Source organism: Halichoeres trimaculatus, unplaced genomic scaffold (assembly GCF_033239565.1).
Source record: "Halichoeres trimaculatus isolate MK-OKI-2021-1 unplaced genomic scaffold, fHalTri1.1 fHalTri1_scaffold_3, whole genome shotgun sequence".
NCBI lineage: Eukaryota > Metazoa > Chordata > Actinopteri > Labriformes > Labridae > Halichoeres > Halichoeres trimaculatus.
The window spans coordinates 12884245-12904997 of NW_027437181.1; the positions used below are offsets into that span (position 1 = coordinate 12884245).

General features: G+C 39.9%; 2 protein-coding genes across 4 annotated transcripts; both read left to right on the plus strand.

The window, feature by feature from the left end:
* The first annotated feature begins 604 nt into the window (after window positions 1–604).
* Window positions 605–6340, plus strand: LOC141787683 (immunoglobulin-like domain-containing receptor 1). 2 transcript variants are annotated; one of them, XM_074666290.1, is made up of 10 exons: window positions 611–686; window positions 808–902; window positions 1480–1650; window positions 2400–2549; window positions 2699–2818; window positions 2952–3098; window positions 3894–4016; window positions 4136–4317; window positions 4516–5160; window positions 5299–6340. In XM_074666290.1, exons 2-10 carry the CDS (start codon window positions 857–859, stop codon window positions 5335–5337), a joined length of 1623 nt encoding a protein of 540 aa, XP_074522391.1. In that variant the 5' UTR covers window positions 611–686; window positions 808–856; the 3' UTR covers window positions 5338–6340. The 2 variants fall into 2 exon arrangements, with proteins under 2 accessions (XP_074522390.1, XP_074522391.1); XM_074666289.1 differs by having other exon boundaries at window positions 605–902.
* Window positions 6341–7949: 1609 nt separating this feature from the next.
* Window positions 7950–20242, plus strand: tmem39a (transmembrane protein 39A). 2 transcript variants are annotated; one of them, XM_074667042.1, is made up of 9 exons: window positions 7950–8274; window positions 11910–12124; window positions 12709–12928; window positions 13469–13552; window positions 13677–13831; window positions 14886–15243; window positions 15351–15538; window positions 15620–15740; window positions 18245–20242. In XM_074667042.1, exons 2-9 carry the CDS (start codon window positions 12012–12014, stop codon window positions 18482–18484), a joined length of 1479 nt encoding a protein of 492 aa, XP_074523143.1. In that variant the 5' UTR covers window positions 7950–8274; window positions 11910–12011; the 3' UTR covers window positions 18485–20242. The 2 variants fall into 2 exon arrangements, with proteins under 2 accessions (XP_074523143.1, XP_074523145.1); XM_074667044.1 differs by having other exon boundaries at window positions 12712–12928.
* Window positions 20243–20753: the final 511 nt, after the last annotated feature.

Sequence of the window (20753 nt, forward strand, 5' to 3'; positions counted from 1 at the left end):
TGTCATGTAACTCTAAGTCCAGCACTAAGCTCTACATAACAGCCAATCTGCTTGAGTTCAGATCTAGGTGTGCCATTTTTTATGGAAGCCCATTCCAAAAAAATGTCATCTCTCAAGTGTGAGTTAACATCTCATTTCAATAACTTTCTGAAATGAACGAATAAATGAATGAATCAATAAATACATTTTGAAAATTGAATAAATAACCTTTTTTGTTGATGGTGGTGTTTTTTTTATTGTTGTTGATGTTTGATTGTTTTTTTTTTTTTTTTTTTTGCCTTTGTTAAACAGAAAAAGGATAAAGATTTCTGAAAGGTTTTACGAGTAAATATAATTGTTGATACAATAGAAACTTCTGGAAGCCTCACTCCAGCAACTTTGAGTTGCTACCTCACCTTGTTTACATATTTTTCTTTATTATATAACCCCTATTATGTCAAATTTAATTATTAAAAAAAAGAAAGAAAAAAAAGAAGCAAAACCTCAGAATCCACCTATAGTTTGACGTAAATAAGCCAGATGAGCATATAAATCTGTGTGTTTTTGTCTTACTATAAAGCATTAGCGTAGCATCAGCCCACCCACCCTTCTGCTGCCACTGCGTGTGGGATTTCTGAGCACGTGTCTACGTCATGATGAGTGCACCTGTTTCGGGGTGTGGCCAGAGATGACTGAAGCAGTCTCAGGTAGATACTCTCCAGGCAAACACACAGGACGAAACAATGAACAGTAGCTTGAAAGTTTAGGGTGGAATAACTTCTTGAATTTTTTTGTTTTTATTTTTTAAGAACTCTTTTCTGTCATCAGGGGAGGTTTTTTCATCAGTTTGGACTTACAGGTGTGCTACTTCGTCAGTATGCGGAGTCTACCTGCTGCGATCCTCCTGTTGTCCCTGCTGAAAGGTAGATTTAATTTTTTTGATATTCATTAGATTCATGTAATCATGTTGACTAAAAATACGTGTGACTTCATTTTTTTTTTTCAAACATTTCGGTTTAATCCAACCAAACCGGAGGTATCGGTCACATGTCACGTTGTGTTTATTGGACACACTGATGCATGCAGTTGTCGTTGGTCCATACTGTAACTCAGTGCCTTTAAGTTGGGTTTATTTTCATCCAGGTTCTCCAGTGTATAAACTGTAAATTTCAGTGTTTTATGTAAATTTGCTGTAACCTGTAGCTACTCATTTCAGCACAGTGAAACTCTTCAGGTTTCCTCCAGCTTCTAACTGTGTGGCTGGTAGTTTCACAGAAGGCCATTTCCTGTCTTTGTCTGTGACACCAGTTTTTCTGGTTCTGCCACTTTGAAACAAATTCCCTGCTTGTGAGCAATCCTGTCACACATTGTGTCACTTTTTTAAAACCAAACTTTTAGGTATACTTAAGCATTATTTTCCCAGCTTCTTTCACGATATACCTACCTCTTACTTCAGCACAATTACACAAACTAATGTGTCTGATCATCATTTCCCCACAGTGTCTGTGTGTATCCAGGTGAATGTACCCCAGACAGAGCGCAGCACAGCTCTGTTTGCCTCAGTGGTCCTTCGCTGTGACTACTCCACCTCTGCAAACCTCCAAGATGTCTTGGTCACCTGGAAGTACAAGTCCTTCTGCAAGGATCCTGTGCTAGAATATTACTCCACAGGTAAAGCACAAGAGGGAGAGAAAATGGATGTTATTCTTTACTGTGAGAATCTACATTTTTAATTTATGTTGTGAGTATAGGTCAGGGTATCAGGCTCATAAACCCTCACCTCTGCGTAGACTTAGGTTGTTTCGAAAGCTACATACAACTTCCAAATGTAGTATGCAGTATGTACACTGCTGGTTTTCAGTTTTGCAAACCAGCTTCCAAAGCATCAACTTGTGGTGTGAAAAATGAGCAAGTAGTTGACTTGACCTTTAATAGTTTTTATCAGGAATGACCAGTTGTCTGTAAGATGGTATCACCCTGTAACAACTAAAAGTAATAAAATTTACCAGCCTTTCTTTGGCATTACTGTCATGTCATGGACTGTTAAACCTAAGTGTTGCAGTGTTATCTAGGTGGCAGAAATGCACTTTAAAGTGAGTGTTCACCATCATAGATGGAATAAGACAAAGAATAATACATGCAATGTGTATTGTGGGAAACAGCATGCAAGGTAAAAGGACCTATTGCATGCTGAGAATTTTACCAAATCAGTGGAGTAGAATATTCGACATACTGTAAATTTGTACTCTTTTAGACACCTTGCCTACTACATATTGCACTTTGGCTAAATAATATTCATATGAGCCGAACTTTTTCCAATCTTTGACAGTATAGCCAACATATTTAAAAAGAAAGCATGAGTATAGTTTACCATCACTGGAATCATTGACTTAATGACCCCATTGCATTTGATTATGCAGCATACCAGTCTGCACTCCAGTTGGGACAAGATCCATCGAATGACTGTCCAGATCGACAGCGTAAAGTGCGCACAGTGATCCAGAAGAAAGGAAGCAATGAGCCAACGCTGGGACCAGAATACCGTGAGCGCAGGATCACCATCCAAAACAGTGAGTTCATACAGATGATGTATGATCCAGCCGAGCAACTAGTTTAATTTGGCAGATGAAAATTTGTTTTAGTTAAACATTCATTTAAATGTGTAAAAAGATGTTTTAGCTGTGATTTTAAGAGTTTGATCGGTTTTGTGTCTGAACAGGTGCCGACCTGGTGATTACCGAGGTGATGTGGTGGGACAATGGCGTGTACTTCTGCTCTGTGGACGCTGCTGGAGACACAACTGGAGACTCTGACAAAGAAGTCAAACTCATCGTTTATCGTAAGACAAAGAAAAAATGGTTAAATGGACATCTTCTGGTGGTGGAGGCACCTTGATAAACTTCATCTTTTGATGTGTTTTATCTGAAAATGTCATTTAAGGTTGTTCTGTGTTTGTGGCTCTTCTTCCTCAGACTGGTTGACAGTGCTGTTCATCATTATTGGAGCCCTCCTTCTTATTCTCCTCATCTGTATTTGCTGCTGCCAGTGCTGCCCTCATGTATGCTGTTGCTATGTCCGCTGTCCCTGCTGCCCTCAGCAGTGCTGCTGTCCTGAAAAAGGTGGATAAACCATTTTAAAAGGCCTCCTGCTGTAATGTTTTATGCTCAAATTTCAAAATTCAAAAACAGGCTCTCGGAGCTTTTAGCTTTTTGAGTTAGTTGACTTGAAAGTGTTTGTACTTAAAAAGAAAACAATGTATGCAAATGTTTACAGAGTTATTGATCACTGCCTCTCCTGGCCATACATGCCTCAAAAAGTTCCTTCTCAGGCATGTAACAGGAAGGGTGACACAGTCTGCTGTCTGATTCTGTACAAGATACATTTTTAAGTTCAACTGCTGCTAACAGGCTTTGGCAGTCATGCCTCCGTTGCTTTAATTTTTAATTTGTTTTGCTTTTTGGTTCCTTTTGCTCTGATCTGGAACAAGGTCTGCTTTACGAACTTTTATTCTCTCCGTTGTATTCTTGCATCAAGTTAGAAAGTGGGCCCTTAATGGCTTGTATGTACACAGGAACAAAAATTGAACCAACAAATAACTATACACATTTGACCATAAGCTCTGTTTAAAATAGTTATAAACCCAGTCTTTATAAAGTTTACTCTAAATGTAATCCAATTTAATTACCTAGCTTTTGCACCAAAGTAAAAAAGTAAAGGTTAAAACTGGACGCAGAGTGTTTCACCCTTCTCTCTGTTGTTAGGTGTTATGAGATGCTTTATTAATCTCTTCTTTATAACACAAAGCAGATATTGCTCACAATATGTCGAAGTCCTTTAAAACATGTCCAGTGAGACTGATTGATGACTCAGAGAAGGCCTTCACTGATTGATATACACACTGTCCTCATTTTTAGCGGTCATGCAGCATCGTATGATGAAGGAGGCTCAGAGAGCCATGGCTCCTTGGGTTGGAGGACAGCCAGTATATGGACCAATGAGCAATGCATCCTCACAGATGAACCCACTGCTCTATGCAGGTACACACACAAACACGCAAAAATTCACACAATCTTACTTAGCAAGGCAGTTAAAAAGCAAACAGAGGTTTTAAGACTTTTGGTAAACCTTCATCAATAATTCTGTATCATCCCTTTAGGATCTGTGTCAGGTAAAAGCATCCCCCTGAAGGCGATGCCCCTTCCTCCTCCTCAGTCTTCAGCTTACAGCATGCCCCCCCAAAGTGTTCGTGGCAATCACACACCTGCCAGCAACAACCAGATGCTTGATTACCTGGAGAGCCAGGTGAGGGGGATGGACATGGCCACTCCCCTGCTGCAGGTATGTGACCTCCTATTTTCTCCTGTGTTGATAATGTAAACAAAGAGCATCAGATAATTTTGTCCCACTCAGGTTTATTTGTTTATGTGTAAACCCTAAGTACATAATTATTTCGCTTTTGTTTTGTTTTTTTATAAACCTGTCAAACAATAATTAATGCAGAGTGAACTTTATTTTTCTGATCTCTTCTTCCTCCAGGCCCAGCCTCCTCCCCCCCAGCACATGCAACAGATGCCTCCCCCCCAGCACATGCAGCAGATGCCTCCCCCCCACCTCCAGCAGATCCCACCTCCTCCCCAGAATATGCGCACTGCTGTGCCTTTTTCCCCTGGTCCTGGCAGTATGATCTCTGCCCTTGATGACGGCCCTATGGAGCGTCGTGTCATTACACTCCCACCAATAAGAGAGCCGCAGTCCAGCAGATTACCACCTGCTCCACCCAAGACTCGCCCCCCGAGCTCCAGCGAGAGCAGCCGCAGTGGATTTGGGCGTCCTGAACGGGGAGCAGCCGCCAGGCGTTACCCTTCACCCCCTCGGTCCAGAGGTATTCCCAGGAGCTACAGTGAGGAGTCACTTGATGGGCATAGTCGTGCAGGGGCAAGAGGAGGCAATAATCCACCCAGGTCCAGGTCCAGGGATGATCTGTTTGACAGCAGGTCCAGAGGAAACTATTCTCATTCCCGCTCTAGAGCAGGTTCCTGGAGTTCTGATGATGAAGGCAGCAGCAGTAGGAGAGGGGGGAGGAGAGGAGGTGGAGGAGCAGGCTGGATAGACAAACCTCCCAGCTACTCTGAGTACGAACCTGGACAGAAACCAGGAGCACGGAAGAATGAACGCTACTCTGTAAGACGCACACAGCTTTAGTCAGTTACCACTCACCCCCATGCACTTACATTCAGACAAGCACACACAAAATTGACTAAAAGACAAACAGCCTGAGTTATGAATGCCGGTGATCTAAAGTTAGTATGTCTTTCTCAGGACAAGAGTTCTCGCAGTGGCACCAGTGTCATCATCTGAATCCATCCGGCTGTGAAACGCCATGTGACCTCTGTGTCAGAGAGCAAAAACACCTCACTAGAACTGTCTACTGGTAAACTGAGGAAAGCCCCTGACACCTAATAAAATGAGTCATGAATGAGCTCCAGTATTGCTGATGGATACGTAAAAGCTGGCTGAAGGATCATGGATTTTGAGATTGAAAGATTTTGAAATTTGAAGTTCACAGCTGGTAAAGTTTGATGTGAATATGGGGACTATTTAGCCTTGATAATTCATCCACTGTTAGAATTAAACAGCTTTACTGTGACTACTGAACAGATGTGTGGGTTACATCTCCCTCTGCTGGTTCATAAGTGTAATGGAAATATGCTGTGGAGATTGGAACACTTGTGTTCGTTTGCTTTTGCTTGTGGTGTAAAATAGTTTTTGAAGACTTGCTGCAATAGTTTATTATATTTTTGAGCAAAAGAAACCTAACCACAAGGTTCAGAAGAAAATAAACTCAGGGCTGGAAACTAGAAAAAAAAACAAAAAAAAAACTTTTGTTGAGCAAGCTTGTAATGTGTAAACCCAAACAGATATGAGTAGTCTTGTGAATGGTGAAATTAGTTTTTAGCTATCGAAAAGGTTGTACATAGCATTTTTTCTGTATGTCTCCTGTATGTTTTGAAGTGATTATATGCATTTGTTCTGATTTTTGTGAAGGATAGGTTTGTGCCATTAGCCCATGTTTGGACAGATTTAGATAGTGTTAAACCTTTGTACATAAGATCATTAGAGTATTTACACTGGCTCATCGTAAACGTTGTTTGTAAACAAGTTGCAGGATGTTAACATCAGAAATAAGGTGATGTCCAGCAGTGTTACAGGACCTTTTTTCTGTAAAATAAATGTAGCAATACAACTATCAAATGTTACATTATTTTCTGCAAAGCTTCAAAAGTCTTTTCTGGCTAATTTTTCAGCCATGTGTTTTTACCAAAGTGTATGTCCCAAATCAACATGTAAAGATCTCTTACAAATAAGGTTGAATAGATGATGGTTTAAGGATTTTTATTTCTCATTTTCAATCTGTACAGAAAATGTGTGTTCTTAATAAACATTTTACCTTTTGGGTTTAAAGGTGTCTGCTGTTTGCTTTTATTTTTGGAAATCTCATAGAATAGGGAGCATAAACAATGTACAAAAGACGTATTTAGTTGGGACCAAGTTTGTATCATGTTTAATTTTCCTACAAAAACATCCAACCCATCAAAAACATTTATTTTTACTTAGGTCTATTTAATATGACCCAATAGTGAAATAAAATTGATAAGAAAAGGGTCTGTAGTACCCAGCTTTCATCATTTGAACGTGATTTCAATGTGAAATCCCACAAGACATGTTTATAAAATATATTTTAGCTATCAGGCTTACAATACAACCACATCTAAGAAGAATAAAACAGACATCTGGAAAATATTAAAGTGACTGTTTTGAAAAATAGGAGGATCTGAAAATAGGAAAGTGGGCTCTTTTAATTTACTTATTTTTCCCATCCAACAAAAGTGAGCAGCTTAAGCGAATCATATTTCTGAGAAGCGCTGAATGGATTAGTTGAATAATTGATTAGTCACTCAACACAAAATTAGCAGGGGACCACTTTAAAAACAGATTTTAATAATGGTTGGACTGTTTCAATTTTTCCATTCAGGACTGGAAGCTGCTCAGTGGTTACAGGATCTAAAATGTGAAACATTTTTTATTGATTTTGTGTTTCTATGAATCTCTGAGTTTTAGGTGTTGGTCACTTAAAATAAAATGGTTATCAGGTGCAATTTTGGGATCTGGAAGGTTGCTTAGTCCATGGAGGGACTGTGATATGGTGGTTTCTTGCAAGTGTTAAAACCCACTCGTAAACCCTTTATTAATTAAACAGTAACAACATACAATATATTTTACTGCATATGAAATTTCATTTTACAGTATAAAGAAGGAAATGGTGAATGTAAAAAGCTGTTTTTCAGGTCTCAAATTGATACAAGTACTTATCGGATGTATTTATTTATTAATTTGCTCATTTAAAGAATTTTTAATTATCTGTGTCCTATTCGTACCCATTAAAAGCAGATGTTATTTGTAAATATAATATTAACATAGTAACAAAATACCTACTTGATTTAAAAAAGCTGGTTGGCCACATGCCTCGATATTTTTTAGGGGTGCTTGAGCATAATTTGTCAGTATTTTGCATTGATGATTGTTTCTATGTATCTTTGTGTTGGCTTTGCACGTTTGTTGATGGGGTTTCTTTGAATCCCTTGAGTCTCTTGAACCAATGGGGAAAAAAATACTAGTGTGTGATATTGACTTTAGGTTTAGGCCATAGGTTTAGGCTCTTCAGAAAAAGAAAATAATAATAATCACCCAATCGCAGTAATGTATTGAAAATCTCCTACAACAGAAGATCTTGAGGGAAAAGATAAGAGTTCCATTGTTTGTTTTAATTTCTGGAGATGTACGAGTTAAACTAAACGAATAAGAGTTACATTGATTCATTTTTTTATTTTTATTTTCTATCCATGTTAAACAGTTAAGAACTTTCAGCCGTTGGTCTGTTTTGGCCGAACTGCGACTGTGCAGATCAAGCGCTTGTTAGTGTCGCGTGGTGATTACGTCTTGCTGAGAGGAGGTGCGGGTTTGCCACGTCGGTCTCTGTGCAGCAACGCATTTACACTGTTGCTCCTGAAGCCCGGGGACAACTTTTAAAGCCGTTTTATGTATGTGGCCGGAGTGAAGGCGCCTCTCCAGCATCGTTTGTGCCGTCGTAGTCAGTCTCCAAAGCAGAGCAGCCGTGGATATTTAAGCTGGAAGGCGGAGAAATGCTCGGTGCTGTCTGGACTCGTCAGGCTGGAAGCCACACAACTGACTGATGCATCCTCGTTCAGATAACCCCCCTCACGTTATTGGTGTTCTGTGAGTAACGGTGCCTTCACCAAACGTTATAAACTACCAAGAATTGATCATGTAGGGTAGCAGCTAGCTACAAGCCCATATGTTTCTGTATTGAACCTCTTTGTTGGAGTATGCTCCTAAGTTTCCTCCCAGCCTGGTGTCATGATTCAGACAGACAGCTTTTGGTGCATGTCTTAGCAAGTCTGCAGAAAAAAAGTCTAACAATGTGTTTCCAAAAGAAAGGCAGCACAGTCAGACAGTGGGGTTTTACTTTGGACCTATTTTACTCAGGGTGCCTCAACACTTTGATAAAAAAAACTTGTGGAAAATCTAGAAACGTGGTGTACGTCCACAATAAAATACAAAATGCCATTATCCGTCAACCCCTCCTCTTTAGTCAATTTCTCTTTCACACAGTTCCTGTTTTCACTTTTCTGCCTTGTCCCCTGCCTGGTGTGAGTGTGCATTTATGTGTGTATCTGTGTTTGTGTGTTAACGTCTGTTTCCTGTTGGAGCTTCAGCTGTAATATTGTATAATATTGGAAAAACACTGGATGCACCACCGAACACGCTGTATTACCATCTACATCCTGTTTCATAAGTCATATCGGCATGAAGGAAATGTGGATACACAGAGGTTGGATGATACCTGGTTCTGGTTTGTGTTTCTTTTTGGTAGTGTGTCCCTGACTGATCAAGAAGGGGGAGGAGGCTTTTCTTTTCCCACTGAGCAGTGATAAGATAAATTATACAATAGTTTATTGAGTCCAGTCACTACAACACCAGCACAGCTAGAACTTCTCTAGTTTATGGCACAGTTATTTTCAAATGAGTACTTTATGTTGTCTTAAAAAGGAAAACTAATACCAAGTTTTTCTTTAACTGTCCCAAAGTAGTGTTTAATTTAATCCACAGTCTTCAAATGCAGCAGACATCTTGCTTGTTTCCTTGAAATATTTCTACGGGTAACTTTGAAATAAAAAGATAATGATACTCTGATTCAGGTTATTAAGTTTCAGACTGTGTGTGAAACGTTTTGGGTTCCTTACTTCTGCACAACAGTAAAATGGATAACTTTGGGCTGTGGACAAAACAAGACATGGCCAGAAAAACTATGGGCTTTAGACAACACTGATCTATTAGTTCTGACTATTTAAATTATGAAGAAAGTTTTCTGTTTGTCAAGAAAATGGTCAAGTGGACATTTTGTGGCGTGAGGCTGTGGGAAATTTCCAATCCCTTGTCTATTAGCTGACAAAAGGGGGAAATGCCCCTAAATTGAATTATGTATCCTGACAATAATTTCTTTATTCACAAAAACAAGCCATAACTTTCCTTGACACTGGACAATAACGTGTATCTTTTGGCCATCTTCCACTCCACACAAACTCTGGTTTGGTTTTGTTGACATATCTAGTAAATAAAGAGTCTGATCAGCACTGTCAAAATGACCAAATAGGTGTGTTTTGTGATACAAAGTACTGATAAGTTTTAACTTCAACACTTGAGGTTGAGCATGGGTTGAGTTGTTTTTTTTTCTTATTTGGGGGTTTGGTTGACAGTGTGTCACTTTCAGTGCATATGTGTAAATGAACAAAGCAGAAACATTCTCCATAAAGTGACATCAGACAGCTCAAACACAGTGTAAATACCTCAGATTCATGTAGGTTTTTAATGACGGAGTGAAGACGTCCTCCTCGTCAGTCATTTCATGTAGATGTGCACATGGAATTTGTCACTTTCCCTGAAACACTTCCAGGTGCCTGATTCTCTGGGTGAGCCTAACCAGGCACACTGCCAGCCAAACAGCAGGTCTGATACTTTGTGTAGGTGTAGCTCAGTGACAGCTCTGTTTGCTTTGTTAAGCAATTATTTGATTGTCGCAGATGAGACTGTTGGATTAGTTCTCTGGTCGGACAGCATTGGTGATAGGTGGGTCTGTTTTTAATCCTATGAAGTGAAACCTCAGGGTGAGAGCTAATCACCTCAGTTTATGGACACCTGGCGTACATGTATAAGGTGGAGTCTGATCAAACAAATGAGGGATGTTATTAGCATAGAATGTACCCAAGTCCTAATCAAGGAGACAGTTTGGTAGAGCTGCATTCTTGTTGGTGACTAAAACATTTGCGTAAAGATAGTTGCTTATTTTAACTGTTTTGTAATCATAGTGTGATGTGAATATTGTAAATAGAATCCCACCTTTAAAAAAAACAGAAACTAGAATAATTCTGATTTAGTTAAAGGGTTTTACTGCCAGGGCTGGGCCAACAGGTGACTCCTGCAACACTGATTTAAGTCATTGTGTTCAGCATAAATTGAGACACTTTTAAACTGATCTGTTGATTGTTTGAGAGGCTGTTGTTTGGGTTGGAGCTGCACATCATCATCCAACTTATAGCAGTTATGTTCGACCCCTGGTGTAATATTTTTGCAAACTACAACCTGGATCTTTACACATTCAGTGTTGTTAAAACATAAACACATTTCCCAACAAATCCCAAAACACAAAGAAATGCAGACAATGGTTGTAAGCAGGAAAACCACAAGTATTTATAGTTATTTAAATATTGAACTGGATGCTGCAACCTCAGCGTATACAAACTAATTCACTCCTCACAAAGTCAAACATTACTGTTGAGATAAAAAGAGCAGTAGCTTTATTCCATCTGAAGTCGCGTTTGATGGCTGCGCTCTGTGTTTGCGCCCAATCATCGATTAACTAAACTGATCATAAAGTAAGACAGGTGAGGACATGGATGGCTCACCATCTCTGAATAATTTCCTGGGGGAAACCCTGGCAGTGTGAGTTTTGAGGTTAACAATGATCAGCTCACACAGAGAGTTGTGTCATGTCAACATTTTGCATTTGAAATCCAACTTGGTTTTTAGTTCAGTTTTAAAAAACTTTAAATCTTTTTTTTTTACCTTTTAAATCTCTGTTTCAGAATGCAACTGTGCTCCAAATAGTTTGACCCATTGAACCTGTTTCATAAAGGTTGTGGCTTCTTTTGGTGCTGCAGGTCACATATACTCAGAGTATTTAAGAGTGGTGGAACATGTCATTTTTTATTGTACAGAAAATTACAGACACGGTACAACTGTGCAGCATTTTAATGTGTCTGTAAAGCTGTTGTGAGAAGCAGGAATTATAAACCTAGCTCAAATGTAAAGTGATCCATTCAACCTCAAAGAATAACATTGTGTGGAAACATTCAAACAAATTTATAGGGTGGTCTACAGTGGTGGTTAGTATAGTGTTATTATTGTTGTATTGTAGCACTTTCAGCATTTCCAATTTCCATTGTCAGATGATAATAAGCCATTATTCTAGCACACTGATCGACTAATAAACTTTATGGATTTCTTTATGAGATAAAATCAGTGGAGTGGAAAAACAAGAACCAAGCTCAGAAAACAAGAGCGTCTGCTCTCCACCTGAATATTCCTACTTGTCTAAACATCTCCTCTGTTTACTTATTTTATGTGCAGTATAAAGTAAATACCTGGGGACATGTCTCTGCTCTAATAGTACTTATTTAGGCCTCAGGGTTGTTGGCTTTACGTTTCTTTTACTTCCATCGGTGTGTGTTTCTTTTTGAGCTGTTTTACTCGTCTTGCTCTGACTCAGTCTTGTCTTTCTGTTTCCTCCACAGTGGCCTGGTTGTACATGGTGGCTCACTGAGGAGGAAGGGGAGGAGTCCCAGTGGCTGTTGGTTGGTGGGCGGCATCCGTGGTTGCCACGGTAACTGGCGACCATGCCAGGAGGCCGCAGGGGTCCCAGCAGACAGCAGCTAAGTCGCTCTGCTCTGCCTTCCCTGCAGACTCTGGTCGGAGGCAACCTTGGGAATGGTACAGGTCTGAGGAACAGGTGTGTGCACCAGTGGATAGAATTGTTTTTTCCCATTGAAGTGAATACAAACACACTCAGTATGGTTTTACTGACCTCACATATACCTCAAAAGTTGCATTGCCAGCTGTTTTTAAGAACTCATATTTAATACTGACTTACTCACAGCTAGACACAATAACTCTAAAATAAGTCTTCATTTACTGCTGTTGGTAAGTTTAACCAGAGCGATTTGTGAGTGGATTCAACTCAAGAAATTTTAATAAGTGGTATTTTGAAATCAGTATTTTGAGTCTTTTTTTTTTTCTTTTTTTCAATTGAACTTTATTTGCAATGATAACAAGATGCTTGTATCCTGTTTTTATTTCAACTCAAGATTGTAAAATAAAACCATTGGAACGTTTGGAATTTTTTTAATGTTTTCAACATCATTTCTTTATCATATAAGGGCTTTTTTTTTATTTCTGAACTTTTAAAATCAGAGTTCGAAAACTAGAAAGCTATCAGACACAAATATTGTAAGTGTCAAATGTTACGGGACAAGATAAAACGTTGCTTTTAACACATGGACAATGCACCTTCTCTGTCTGTGTGTTTCCTGTCAGAAGCAGTAACTCGGTGGGTCTGTCCCCCCCTCTCTCGGCCCTCATCACTCCGGAGCCGGTTCGTCACTCGAGGATCCCTGAGCTGCCGTTGGACAGCAGTCTGCTCTTTGAGTTCTTGCTCTTTCTTTATTTGCAGGTGGCCTTGTTTGTCCAGTACATGAACATCTACAGGACGGTCTGGTGGTACCCATACAGCCACCCTGCTGCCTCTACCTCGCTCGTAAGAACACACACACTCATACACAGACACCAATAGACACAGGGGAAATACTGTGTTGTAATGTCCACCTAAAGTAATAGTATCAATCCAAAGTACATTCACTATTTTTTATACTCCTAAAAAGTGACTGAAATCTGGCCATTAAATTCTAACTACAACTAAACTGTAACTTTAATTTTTATTGTTTCCCTATTTTTAACTCCTCTATCTCTCTGTTTTCTTTTTTTCTGGTGTTTATTGCAATATCAAATTACTTCTTTTAGCTAAAAACACAAAAAAAAAACCTTTTGGAGTAAAGCAAGTCTTTATTGGAGTAGGGAGTCAGTAAAACAACAGTCAGAACAATTTGGACTCATTTTAAAGATGATGCCACATGATAAACTTTACACTGACTTACTGTTAGGCGTAAGTTAGTTGTAGATATCAAAATAGATGTTAAGTTTAAGCTCTAACATTAGTGCACATGCTAAGAATCTGTCATGTGAAGTTAATGATAGATATTTTCTACTCTGCCTAATAAAATGTACTTTGCTCCTGCAGAACTTCCATCTAATGGACTACCATCTGGCTATCTTCATCACAGTCATGTTAGCCCGGAGGCTTGTTTGGACGATAGTTTCAGAGGTAAATAACCAAGCTAACGTATTTCTACACCTGTCACATCTTCAGGTATCATTTACCTGAGGGCTGTGCTGGTGCCACAGTCTTTCTTTTGACCATTTGTCGTTCTGTCGTCCATCTCCTCCAGGTGTCTCAGAGCAGCGGTGGATCGTTGCTCAGGTATGTGGTTCTCATCACAGCTCGGCTCTCCCTGCTCACCATGTGTGGCTGGGTGCTCTGCTGGACTCTGGTCAACCTCTGCAAGAACCACTCAGTGCTCAACCTCCTCTTCCTGGGATACCCGTGAGTCTTTCATACTTCCCCAACCTCAGCCCTCTAAAGCTGTGATCTGACTGTGTCTCAAAGCTGAAAGCTTTATACCTGCTCTGAATACAACACTTGAGGGTGAATTAAATGGAGAGAAGTGAGATACAATGAATTATACAAATCTACTCTCAGCATTCATAGTGTTGCTCTTGCCTGTGCACCATTGAGCTGAGTGTAATGAATAGTAAATAAAATTGAGAGAGAAGTGCAGACCCTGCTTACTTTCTCTCTGCACTTTTCAAAACAAGTGTCAATATCAAGTGTTGGTCTTGAAAAGTTGCAGATGTAACCCTTGATTCTGTTGCTGTACAGACGGAGTAGCAAGGGTGATTCAGTCAGCACTTTGTTTAGAGCTATTTATGTTTTAACTCAGATGTGAACCCAGGGAAATAGATTTCAATCAGCCATAACTTTGGCTCCATCTCTTTTTTTCACTGATGCACACAGGAACCACAAAAGACTTGTATTATTGCAAAAGGCATAAATAGGAATCAGCAAAATGGTATCAGGATAGTTATGTGTTACCAGCTTCTTTAAATGACTGAGTCATCCAACTCTGTGTGTGGTAAGAAAGTCAAGAAACCATGAACATTCAGAACTTGGACTACATGCAAGAACCATGCCACACCCACATACAAGAAAAAAGATCTTAAACTTCTCAGCAAATGCAGAGTCATGTCTTTTGTGGAACTGATGAGATGGTGACTCTCTGATACTACACACCCTTCCAGAAATGAACTCAGATAAAATTCCTCATTTGGTGGTTAACCAGGTTACTCACATCCACACAGCAGAGCTGTTAAATGAAGCATGTTGCTGTTTATTCAGGGTTTTTTCTGTTTGTCTCTTTTGTGTGCTAATGGAAGTGGAAGCTGTGGTCCCACCCTTCCCTAATTCGTCTCCCCTTTTTAAATATGCATGATGTTTTCACATCATACATCTCCTTTTCAGTCTGCCTTCATTTAAAACTAAAAGTGGCTGCTCCTCCTTTCTTTTTTTGTTTTGTGCCTGCTGCTTCTGTCCATGCTAGATTTGGCGTGTACGTCCCGCTTTGCTGTTTCCATCAGGAGGGAGGGAAAAGCCAAACGGCACCAACTGACTGCGACTATCCAGCCGACCACCAGCAGACTGACCTAACAGAGACCCCGTTCTTTAGACCACGAGACTTCCTCTTCCTGTTACGAGAGAACCTTAGAGAGCAGTTTTCCAGCCCCCCACACATGCCCATACACACCTGCCCCCCACACACACACTCACACACACCAGAGCTGATTCGAGCAGAGGTGGAGGAGCTGAAGAGTGACTTTAACCGACGAATAAAGGAAGTGCTGTTCAACTCGCTGTTCAGTGCTTACTATGTTGCCTTCCTTCCACTCTGCTTTGTCAAGGTTGGTATCTGTCCTCTTTGATGGTTGTTTTTTATTTTAAGACGTCATTGTTTGTCTTAAACTGTTGTGCCTGTTTCTCACTTGGTGTCTGTTTTTCTTTATACCAGAGCACTCAGTACTATGACATGCGCTGGTCATGTGAGCATCTAATCATGGTCTGGATCAATGCTTTTGTGATGCTCATGAGTCAGCTGCTGCCCCCCAGCTACTGCGACCTGCTCCATCGCTCGGCAGCTCACCTGGGCCGCTGGCAGAAACTGGAGCATGGCTCATATAGCAACGCACCTCAGCATGTGTGAGTGTTTCTTTGTGCACTTTGTTGACAAAAGTTCCCTTCCAGTGGTTTGCGTTTGACTTTGGTGTTTATTTTTTGCAGGTGGTCAGAAAGCACCATTTGGCCTCAGGGGGTGTTGGTACGACACAGCCGAAGCCTTTATAAGGCAGTTGGGCCGTACAATGTTGCTCTGCCCTCTGATGTTTCCCATGCAAGATTTTATGTAAGTATCTATAATTTCATTTGCTGTCCACTTTTAGATACTGTGATTTCCAGACTATTGGGCACACCTGAATAAAAGCCACACCAATTAAAGAAAAATAATTGTACATTTATAGGCTGCACTTCAGTATGAGCCGCATGATGTAACATGAGTTATTTACACAGAAAGGGATCAGCCCGATGTTCGCGCCATTGCATTTTGTCCCCTAAAATATAAGGATAACAGACCTAGGCTAATATCTGGCTCCTTTTTTTCTATCACTGACACAATTTTAGCGCATACCTGTGCAGATGCACATGAAATCCCCAGGAGTAGTGTGTCAGAAAGCCGTGCTTAAAGCCATTCAGGAGGACACATCCCTTTTGCAGTCACAGCATGGTTTTATCCTGGATCAGCAACCATTTGTATCTCTTCTTATCTATTCTACCAAGTCCACTTGTGTAGAGTGAATTATCTTAGAAAAATTCTGCTGTAACTTTTCTAACCTTGGCGCTTGATTACAGCTGTCGGAGCGTGTCAATTTTGCGGAAAATTACATCATTTGTAACATTACAGGCTGAAGTAGTGCATATTTATTTTTTTGCTTGTTTATTTATTTAAATGTAAAGCAAAATAAGCTAAAGGGTGATACTGAGTGTACAATAATTTTGTCATTTTAAATTAGGCCTATATGTATTCTGCAAGCTAAAGACAAAACCTAAATTAGCCAAAATGCTCAAATAACACTTTCCAAAATATTTACATTTGTTTAAAAGAAAGGGCCCCACACGAAAATGAAATAAGTCTATGTCTTTTTCTGTTGATTTGAAATAAACTCCTAAAAGCTGTGTACGGCTCTTGTGTGATCATCCGCTCTGACTGTGCGCTCTGTCCTCACCTGTCCTCTTCCCATGTTTCTCCTTCTGAGATCATGAGAGATAAATGTTGCTGAACGAGCACAATCTAAAGACTGCCCTCCTGCATCAAATAAGCTGCAGGGTCCAAAACATGAGGAAAAAGGAGCAACTCTTAGTCTGGAAATTACGGTACTTATATTCTAAGAAAACCCAAGAACATGAACATATAAGATGGTGCATTAGAGAAAGAACCATAGGTGTGAATGGAGCTGGTTTGTTGCAGCATGCTACATTAAAGAGCAGAAGATAGCCACAAATGGATTTAAGTCTTTATTTTATTTGTCAGTATCAAGGGGTTTAGCTGCACCTGAGCTCAGACAGTCAACAGACAAAATGAGGCCGAATAATAAGAAGACTCCAGGCAACATTTTCAAATTTTACAAATCTTTGCAAACCGTTCATTCTCCCAAACACAACGCTTTTTCTCCAGGAGAAGAAAACTGTATTTGTCTTATTGTGTCATAATATTCAACTCCTCTCCATTATATTTTATAGGCAAATAAAAATACACATGTAAATGCTTATACTGAAAATCAGCACAATATGACCTGAACAAATCAGGTTACATGAAGTAAAAATGAGCTTTGAGATCACTTCCTGACATCAGCTTGTAACTTGATAAATCAGTCAGATGTTTAAAGATATGTCTTATTCTCCTCACCAGTTGGCAGATTGATAGTGCATATTTCTTTTAAAACTTATTGGTGCTCACGTGTTAGATAAGGCTAAGAGTTGTTACTTGTTTAAAATAAAACTAGAAATCTGAAGTGATCATTTTTGGAGTGGGCATTTGGGAGGAATATATAAAAGCATGATCACAACAAAAGCAGCAACACTGCAGGTGAAACACCAGATGGCAGATAGCTCGATGATGATTACCAGGTATCCTTTAGTAAGGTGCACAAAGGCTTCCCCAGCCCCAGGGCTGAATAGACTCCTCCTGGGACTTTATGAATACCAATCTGATTCACTTAGATTCTTCTGGAGATTTTTCAGAATAGCTGGATTAACTAGTCATTCCTAAAGCTTAGTATAGAGCAGGAGGATTCCACACAGGAAAAGAGTTGTCAGGTTTAGTTTCGGAACAAACCCCTCTTGAACATAGAGTGTAAGGTTATCATTTGTAAGGTGGCACAGCAGCTAGCAAATTATTCAGACAAGAATAGATTTAAAGACAGATTCAGGATGTATGGAACACATCAGTGTGATACCAGATGGTACCAGATTGAGGCAGCAAAGGTAGAAGTTTGATGTGAAGTTTAAAATGTAGAGGAAGCTTAGCTGGAGCCTGAGGGATGATTTCAATTATATAATTTCTTTTAGGAGCTACTTGTGATGTGCTACCATCACCCCATAACCTGAAACATTGGGTATAGGTGGTGACCTTAAAGTGAAGTAGTGAAGTGAAGTAAAACTCAGAGTTAGTGCTAGAGATTAATTAATGTTCACACAGACTGAATGCTGTGACTTGGTGTGTAGATCTGTTTCATTTTGCTCCACTTAAGATGCCTCAGGTGTTTTATAATTATTCTTCAGTATAATCCACTTTTTGACTCCTACTTTCCAAATGATTTCAGATAATGATCTCCTTTCCTCTCCGTCTTTCAGTTTCTCTTCCACAAACCGTTGCGGATCCTGAACCTGCTGATCTGGATCGAGTCCAGTGTGGTTTTGTACCAGTTATACTCTCTGCTGCGCTCTGAGCGCTGGAACCACACTCTGTCTCTGGGCCTTATTCTCTGCTGCAACTACTACGTCCTGTTTAAACTGCTACGGGACCGCATAGTGCTGGGCAAAGCTTACTCCTTTCCTGTGTCCTCTAACAGTTTGGGCCTGAAGTCGCAGTAAAGGCTCCTCACAGTGAGACCTCACCCATGAACTCTGCACGTGGAGGGGAGACGGGTGGAGGTGAAGTAGTGGACTGGAGGGTTGAAGGGAGTTTAAGGGACAGACTGTGAACTCATTATCCTGTTTTGATACGGTTCTATTTTTAACGCAATGTTTATATAAACCTATTTAAAAGAATATTTTTATTTTGTATACTATTTCGAGTTACGCCGGGCATTACCGCGCTGATGACATAAGCATGTTGTGTTATGTTGTTGCTAGGCGACAGAGAAGTCTGGGAGTGCCAGGAGGTGACTTTCACCAAAGATATTTTAAGTGCAGGTGGCCAACCACACGAGGACTTGACTTCTGAGGGTCAGTTCAACCAGACAAGGGATCCAGAGCAGTGGAGGGAGCACTGGTCAGGCTTTTCTCTCTCCATCCTGATACTGTTTGAGCTTTAATATAGAACCAACTGAAGCAACATGACATCCTCAGCTTGTTTCACAGATTTGACACATTTTTGAGAAATGCACTTGGTTTCTTTCTGGTGGAGAGCTAAATAAGAAGATTGAGACTGTACATTTAATATAAGTACAGCACACAGCCTGGCTCTGCCCTGATGTATAAAATCTACCTTGAAGCTCCTTTTAACACCCACTTATCAATAAGTTGAATCTTTTCGTTTACTTCAGTCAAAAATCAGTGTGTGAAAATTACAATTAAACAGAGCGTTATGTTACTGACAACTTCCTGGCTCTGCAAAAGCTGCTACCACAGAGATTTGAGTAAGTTTCTTTGCTTAGCAGCTTAGCCAAGAAAAAGTCTGGCATATACCCATTCAGGAAATATAAAACTGTTTTTTTTTTTTTTCACAGCAGGATTTTTGTTAAATTAATCTCACACATTGATCACAAAACGTCAAAGGCGCTGGCAGGAAGGTTTTTAAACTGTTTGTCCCTGAAGTTTATTTATTGACTGACAGGCTGTCTGCTGTACCGTCTTATTTAATGTGTGGGTATGAGAACACCACTGATCCTTTCTTATAAATCTCTACCAGAAAGTAAATAACAGTGTGTTTTCCTAAATGTTGAACTTTTCTGTGAGGCTGAGCCTCTGTGGATTTTCCCAACGAAGTGTTATGAAACTTCAGTGCTCTTATCTGCTGCTCTGGGTCGAATGCTGCATACTTTCTCATCCACTTCTACCATCAGTATCTGCTGTTCCACATCTTTTACAAATGTACACCAGTGTGCCAACATTAGAGGTGGATTTCATTTAGAATTGGCATCCTGGAGCTCAAAGTGAAGCTAGAAATGTTGAACAAATTTGTTAGACCCTACAGAATTATTTCATGTCCCTGATGCTGAGTTTTTTTGGGTAATACTAGACTAATCTGTGTTCAAACATCCAGTCATGAAGTCAAGCTTCATTTTGTTTGACTGTAGTCCCTATCACACAGATCTGTGTATCGGTGGATTGGGCGTAAATAATGTTGGCAGCAATTTAGAAAGATCTCATGTCAGGTTAACCCCTTTTCCCACCTAAAGCATACAATTGTCATCACTCTCTCGCTGCATACAGGTTTTCATACTGGGCTTTATCTGCAAACTCTGACCTTAAATCAGCTCCTTGGTGCTCATGTTTTGTTTGCAGTCATCATTCACTTGAATGTAGCAAATGTAAAGAATGAATGTTGCTGTTGACTTGAATTGGCATGTTTTTGTTTTTGGCAGAATGAGCCTTTGAGTGCCCACCACTGAATTTTTTTTTTTTTTTTTTAAGAAAGTGTCCCTTTCAACAAAATGGAGGATAAATGTAAAAGTAGCTTTAAATCTGCCAGTCATTACTTGAATGCTTTAACTCTGCTAACAAACACCATCTGTGTTTGCATTTTTCAGTGTAGTTTCCCCCCAGAGATCACAGCTGAGGAGGCAAATAAGTTGCGATTTGGAAAGTTTCTCAGTTCTGCTTCCTCTTGATGGCATTGCTCTGAAGTGTACTTGGATTTTCTTTTGACTTCTTGCACCTTGAAACTTTTTTTTAAGAGTTAAGTCAGTGACAGTGATAACAATTGTGGTTTCCCTGGTAACAGAAACTTTGAAACTCAGTTGTAAGTTTTTTTCTTTGTGTGCCATGTCTCAGGATGCAGCTTCAGAGTCTTGGTTGAACTTGTTTAATGTGTTGGTGCTGGAGGAGTCAAAGGAGCTGGTCCTCATATTTCGGCTTTTGACAGTGTTCAGTTTTCCCACAGCATTTCTAAAAATGCTCTTTGACATCTGAAATAAAA